The sequence below is a fragment of the Myotis brandtii genome, unplaced genomic scaffold (assembly GCF_000412655.1).
Source record: "Myotis brandtii unplaced genomic scaffold, ASM41265v1 scaffold132, whole genome shotgun sequence".
Taxonomy (NCBI): domain Eukaryota; kingdom Metazoa; phylum Chordata; class Mammalia; order Chiroptera; family Vespertilionidae; genus Myotis; species Myotis brandtii.
The window spans coordinates 5,459,059-5,466,523 of NW_005354673.1; the positions used below are offsets into that span (position 1 = coordinate 5,459,059).

General features: G+C 41.5%; 1 protein-coding gene and 1 long non-coding RNA gene across 2 annotated transcripts in view; both read right to left on the bottom strand.

Annotated features, from left to right (window-relative positions):
- Positions 1–884: 884 nt before the first annotated feature.
- On the bottom strand, positions 885–3,523 carry LOC106725050. Its single transcript, XR_001360915.1, has 2 exons — positions 2,883–3,523; positions 885–1,013 (listed from the first exon to the last, which is right to left on the bottom strand). It is a non-coding gene; the product is annotated as an uncharacterized LOC106725050 (long non-coding RNA).
- Positions 3,524–3,897: 374 nt separating this feature from the next.
- The window catches only part of GPATCH2L (G patch domain containing 2-like), a 57,360-nt gene continuing 53,792 nt past the window's right edge, over positions 3,898–7,465 (bottom strand). The window contains exon 9 of the mRNA XM_005860181.2: positions 3,898–5,986. Within this exon, the coding sequence (XP_005860243.1) occupies positions 5,814–5,986 (173 nt within the window). The 3' untranslated portion in view covers positions 3,898–5,813. The remainder of the gene's footprint in view (positions 5,987–7,465) is intronic.

A 7,465-nucleotide genomic window follows, 5' to 3' on the forward strand; every position in this document is an offset into this window, starting at 1 on the left:
TATAACATTAAATTTTTCTTTCAATGGCATTGACCTCTACATGTCCTCACTCAGTCACCTTTATAAACTTTTAAAAAATTATTTCAGAGAGGAAAGGAGACAGAAATATCAATGATGAGAATCATTAATCAGCTGCCTCCTGCACACCCCACACTGGGGATCAAGCCCACAACCCGGGCATGTGCCCCAACCAGGAATCAATCCATGACCTTCTGGTTCATAGGTCAATGTTCAACCACTGAGCCACGCCAGCCGGGCAGTCACCTTTATAAATTAAGAGCCGGGCACAGAACCACATGAGCATCCAAGGCAATGAGACTAGACTCCTTCTCCTCCTTAGATACACATATTCCCCAAGAGAACTTGGGTTCATAAGCTTTAGTAGTCAATTAGGGCCCAGCCCAATTCATACAAATAAAATCTAAAGAAAAAAAATGGTCATTTCAAAACTTTTAAGATTAAAGTTCTGTATTCTGAAACACTGAACCCATGAGTCAATCTATATATAACGTGCTGTTGGTTCTCAACCCCTGTAGACGCACTACTTGAAATGTAAGACAATAAATAGGATGTGATTATGTGGGATAACTGAAAATTGATTTTTACATGTTGTGAATACTGGGATTAAGTCCTAGCAAAAGATTACTGACAACTCAACAGGTATTTACTACAAAAGCTATGTCCTCAGGGTGGTTTTTCTTCCAACTTCTTTTCTGTTTTTCACATTTGTGAGTCATGCTTTAAAGGCTTCAGCATTGTGACACTGGAAAACACATAACATTTTCCCATGAAACTAAGAGACAATGAACAAGAACCATAGTCATGAATGGCAGTATCTTACACAAATGTTTTACTGTTGTGAAAAATGACTCTCACTCACAGACTAAAAATTCATGGTTATATTTTAATCCACTTATATTTTAAAACATTGTTTCCATCCATCTAAATTTGGCCTTGATGGCATTTTTCTCCACATTATCCTTTCTCAATATTTCCAGGTGATTTCTCAGGAGCTTGAGGGAAAGGGTATGGGAAAAAAGACATTAACAGTGGCTGCAAAATATCACACACAAAAAAATCTCATTACTTTTTAAATCCTCACCTGAGGATCTGTTTCTGTTATTGATTTTAGAGAGGGAGAGAGAAACATTAATTGGTTGCCTCCTGTACATGCCCCAACCAGGGATCGAACTCTCAACCTGGGTATGATGTTTTGACATCTTAAGAAACCTTTCTGGCTGGGGAGAGACTGCTCCTGCAGGGCTAGCCAATTCTTAGAAATAGAATTGATTTCTAGAGTTTTGATGCCCTGACCCGGAAACAAACCCGCCACCTTTTGGTCTACAGTACAACACTCCAAAAAACTGAACCACCCGGCCAGGGCAACATCTCTCTTCTTATGGAGAGTAGTGTAAGAATACCTCAGAGCTCAGGAGGTTACCAGTATATTAAGTTTTTAACTGGCAAATCGTGTGGCTCTCAAACACCAACCTGCACCAGAGTCCCCTGGAGAGCTTGTAAAAGGTTGCTGTTCCCACCGTTTCAGATTTAGTGGGTCTAGGGAGACTGAGCTGATACTGTTGGTCCAGGCAGGCTAGCACACTACCGTAAGCACCTACCCCTCTTCCCCTCGCCTTCTCACTTCGGACCTTGCCAAGACTGCTCCATGGTGAACATCCTCAGGACATGCCCCATTCCTCAATACTGTGCTTTAAGTTTTTTTTATCCCCAAATTTGGCAATTTTACCAAGTGCCTGTCTATAGATAGTGGCAGGAAATTTTCTTCTTAGTCACGTTTGTTTTGCTGGGCTTGTTAAAAACCTTATAATCCACACTTTTGAGCAATATCACTCCTTTTCCTTGGTACTGTTCAATGCTGCTGCTCCCAGGCATTTGACATTCATCTGTTGTGATCTTAACATAAGCGAAAGCATCTCTGGGCCACTGTGTGTTGGTGCTAATAGAGGAACCCACCACTTCCCTCACCTCTTCCCTCTTTACCAGTGTCTCATTGGGTAGGATCCCCTCTTGATTGCTGCCACCATCAGTAACTTCACTGTCAAGACTGGAGTGGGAGATAAGGAAATACTGACAAGTAAAATGGACAGCTTGAGCATTAGCAAAGGAAGCAGCTGACAGCAAGCGCAAACCGCTCCTATCATCCCTCCTGCCATTCCTGAACCATGACACAGGTCCTGCAAGCCATGCCCCTAACTAGACTATATTCATAGCTGCCGGAGTAAGCCACGCTGCTCTCATCCCAGCCCAGATAGAGCTCACCAGACACAGAATACTGACTATGGCCCCTAATGCTGTTTTTACAAAGCCCAGGGAACAAAACATGTATGGCTCAGAAGCACGTCAACAGTGCCGGTGCCGGCCGAGCTCCCTTCTCTGAGCGACTTCTGTGATAACTGCCCCTTTACTTTGCAGCGTCAGACTCCCACTGCTGTGGTCTCAATTGTGTTTCTGATTCTAAAATGCAAAGATGTGTCAGATTAATCTACTTGGGACTCATAAAGAATTTCACTCCCTGTTCTATGTGTGGAGTTTTAGTTACCAAAGATGCCATAAGCAGCACAGGTTAGATTTATTTAAGCTTTTGGTCATTTTGCTGCCTAACTGGCCTTGTTTGCAGCCTGTTTCACAACCCAGCAAAACAATGCATTTGATTTCTAAAGAATTCAAGTTAAAAGCACACACCATCAAATACCATAATCTGTCCCCAAATTTGGCACCATTTAATCTGCTACTAATTTCCTCTTCTGAACAGTTCTTATAAAAAAGCAACAAGAATTGTGATGCAAATGAAGTTGTTCCCTTTAAAATACTGCATCTGAAAAATAATCTTAAATTCCCTTAAACTCATAAGCAAAACTAACTTTTATGAATGACAGTAGTTGATGATGTCTTGAGTTTTGCCTATTTGGAAAATACACAGGATTAGGATTCAGACAGGCAGATGTGTAGACAGTTGGGACAATCCAGAACCCTGAAATAAGAACATGGAACTCAGCCTGTTATTACTTTCGAGCAGATAAAATACATGTAAGCTCAAGGATTAACCTCAAAGGAATTATTTTTTAACATACGACAAAACCTGATTTTGAAATTATATCTTTTGTTAAAAGATAACAGACTTTTCTTAATTTATGACATTATATAGTTTGCTACATAAAAAAGACTTAAAATTTAAGGTTCAAAATATACTCGTTTCTAAGGTTCCTCTGAAATTGACTCATACAGAAAACCAGCAGAATAAGTTAGTAATTCTGTAAGCAGGCTCATGCAGCAGCTTACAAGAACACAATTTAAAAACTTGTGTTGCAAAGTACTAATGTGCTTAATTGCTATTTTCTTAGGCAATTAACTTTCTTCCCCAATTATTATAGGTAGATATGACATTTTTTGGTGATCCCTGTTGAAGGTATTTGAAGTATGTAGAAAAGCATGCCCACGAAAGATGATAAACATTCATGGCATAGTGTTTCCTCTCTTTCTCTCTCTATTGTATTATTATTATTTTTTTCTGTTTCCCCTCTCTCTTTCTCTCTCTATTGTATTATTATTATTTTTTTGGTGGAAACAGAATTTATTGAGGGATAAAAGAACTGCCCGCCACAGGGAGAGAACAGGCAGGGGGACCCAAGTGGGCTACCCCATCACATACTGTTTCAAAAACATAGGTCCCAGAGCGACTCAGGTCTCTCAATGACAAACAAGAGATTAAAACCCAGGGCAGAGAAAGTCTGAAAGCCTGGGATTTTAATACTGGCTTGATTATGTGATTTTGAGTAAATCACTAAACTGTGATTGCTCTTGTCTCTGTAAAATGGCAGCAGTCACCTGCCTTTACAACATAGAGATGTTTAAAATGTAAAGTTGTATATGTGTTACTTTTTAATTACAGGTAGAAAGGAGAACTGTCAGACAACATGCCATGAAGAAAAGATTCGACCTGAACTATGGAGGTCTTACTAGGCTATGCTCACAGGACCAATCTCTGCATGAGCCACAAAGCTTAGTGCAAAGAAAATGAAATTATGTCCAAGGATTTCTCCCTCAAATCCAAAAAAGTATGTTAGAAGTGTGTGCCTCGGGACACTATGGGGACTAGGTAAGAATGCACCTATGACAGTAAGACCCACTTTCACCACTAAACAATTCAGTTGTACTATATTGTATTCAACAGACATTCCACCTTCTCCATGGCAGGGGTGCAGCCTGCAGGGGGCAGTACACTCCCCACCACATGAGAACAGGGATGCTGTGTTGGCTTCAGCACTGCTCCTCACCCCACAATCTCCATGTACCCTCCCTCCACTCTATTCCTTGTTAGGGACAACTGACATGGTCTCAGTCTCACATAAAGTGCCACATAAACTTAGCTTAAGTCCCCTCCTCAACCAGACTCACACCAACCCCTCAGATGAGGAAATCCTGGAGCTACCACTGACAAGAGCTGTAATTTTTAGGGGGAACACGATAAAGCAGCCTGCCATCATATTCAGTGCGGGAAAGGGACATCTGCCCCTCAGGGAGAGGAAGCTCTGTCCCACTCAGCACCTACTGAAGCATAGAAAAGTCCAGGTGCAAGAGCGGGCATCCCCTAGAACAGTGCCAGAGCAGTGGGCACTTAGAGACTAGTGTCTGCGTATTTCAGAGTAAATGTACTAAATTTGTAAAAAACAAGAACCCTTCTATCAACCAGGGCCCTGAATGCAAGACGCTGGGTAATCTTTTCTTTAGAAAGGGTGGCTTCCTCCAGCAGCTCTAGGCAGTCACTTATTCCTCATCTTGACAAAAGAGCATCAACTTCAGGCATGGATGTGTACATAACTCTACAGGCAGCTCAGCTGTCATACACATGGCAAATATAAAGGCATGTCAAAAGACATTTTTCCTCCCCAAAGTATAACCTCAAGAAGCCATTATTATAATAGAGTATGAATATCTGCTGCAGGTTATTGACCTGTAAACTAACAATAGAATCCCGATTAGTATGTAAAGGCTTACACTGCAACATGAAGTATTAAGACACAAACCACTGACTATTCTAAGTTTGCTGTACAGTTGAACCATCTTCATTACCTCAATCTGTGTGTGTGTGTGTGTGTGTGTGTGTGTGTGTGTGTAAAATGTCCTCTTTCCATAGAACACCAACTTCAGAGATGAGGCAAAGTACAAAGCAGCTGCTGGCGATCCCATGGGCATCTAGGAGACTGGAAGGAGTCCCCAAGTCCCTGCTGCTGGTGTTGCTTCTGAGGCTCCAAACTGAGACCTTGGTGGATTTATCTGATTGGCACTGTGAGTAAAGCAAGGCCAGGCTGAAAGGCAAGCCTTACCTACTGCAAGCACAATTCCACACACAGGTCTTAACTCAGTGTTTAAATTTGAATGGAACTGCCTGCAAATTGGGAACTTCCTCAAGTGATATTAAAAGCTCTACACAAGAAGTATGCAAAGAAGTTACTAGTTGTACAAGAAAAAAAAAGACACACCTGCAAAAAAGCAACAGCTCTGTAAATGGAGCTGTAGGTAACTGCTGAGACAGCAATAGCGATAACAAATATAGCATAGGATGACTTTTTAAAACAACTGCTGCCCCAATACTTTACTTTTAAAAAAGACACACATTTCCACAATATGATTTTCTAAGAGAAAGAGTCCACTGCTTTGTTTGAAGAGGAAGGAGCCAGTCCTAGTGATAAACAGACTGGGAATATCAATTGAAATATGCAAGACTATATAACACAAAATCTAGTATTTGTTTCACAACACCCGCTGGCTCCTGGTGGGCGAACTACTGCTCTCTAGCTGCATCCAGGGCTCTTTTCTTGTGGCATCTTAAAAAATGTGGCTGCAGCTGAATCGGCGGCTTTCTCTGGGGCAGAGGTCCTGACCAGCCACTCAGTGTTGGGAGATTTCGGGGCCTGTAGCGCTGGTATGGTTGGCTCCATCACATCCACAGGAACTGATGAGATTGCTACAGTAAAAGGAAAAAGAGAAAAAATCCAGGGGAGACAAATTAGAATGAACGTTACTTCAACCCAAAATATTCTTAATCCTTTTATCTTATGCCCTACTAACCCAAGTGGGCAAATAAGGTTTTTCTTTTTTCTTTACAAAGAAATAAAGGCCAGATGTAACAAAGGTAAGTATTTCTCTACCTGAAAAAATGGATTTAAATGAACAAGTAAGCAAATTCAGTAACACAAATTCATAATGTAGTAACTATTACTTCTTAAGCACTTATGTGCTAGGCACTGTATTATGTAAACACTGCATTCATATCTCATTTCTTGCAAACTCTTAGAAGTAAGTATTGTCATCTCCATTTTTCTGGATCAAAAAATGAGCCATACAGAGAGCAGATAAATTTTTCAGGGACAAAACAGAGCTGGTTAAGTAGCAAGATTCAAACTCAGTGGACTCCAAGCCCTATGTTCCTTCTGTCACACTCCATGACAATGTCACCAAAAAACAGTGTGATAATAAGGAAAATGGTAGAAAATCACACAATCAGGCCCAGTTTTTCAACAACAATACAAACACATTCTAGACAGAATAATAATTGCTTATGCAGGACTGTCCTGTATATTTTAGGACACATCATTCTGACCCCATCTACTGAATGCCAAAAGCACTCCCTGGTCCCTGGGACAAGTAAACACTGTCTTCACATTTCCAAATGCCCCCAAGCAGAGTAAACCACCCTCACACCCACTGTGCCAATGGTGAATATACAATAACAAAAAGCAAAATGTAGAGAGTTCTGTTTTTACCCTACCACTCAGTAACTCCACTCCTGGAATGTAACCTAGAACAGTAATTTTCAAATTGTGGTCACAAGATCAACTTAGTAGGTCATGACCAGTACTTTTTCTTCTTAATGAAAAGGAATAAAAAATATCAGATTGTATATATATAATCTGGATTATTATTGTATATATATAACCAAGGAGATATATATATATATATATATACACACACACACACACATACACATATATATACATACATACACACTAGAGGCCCAATGTACGAAAATTGTGCAAGGGGCTCAGCCCTCGCAGCCCTGGCTTCGTCTGGAAGGTCATCCAGAAGATCATTTGGTTGTCCAGTCTAATTAACATATTATGCTTTTATTATTATACTAGAGGCCCGGTGCACAAAAATTTGTGCAATGGGGGGGGGGATCCCTCAGCCCGGCCTGTGCCCTCTCGCAGTCTGGGAACCCTCGGGGAATGACCACCTGCTGGCTTAGGCCTGCTCCCCGGGGGATTGGGCATAATCTGGCAGTCAGACATCCCTCTGGCAGTTCAGGAGCCCTCGGGGGATGTCCACTTGCCAGTGGGGAGCAGGCCTAGCTGCAGTCGGACATCCTTAGTGCTGCTGAGGAGGCAGGAGAGGCTCCCACCACCACCGCTGTACTGGCAGCCATCAGCCTGACTTGTGGCTGAGC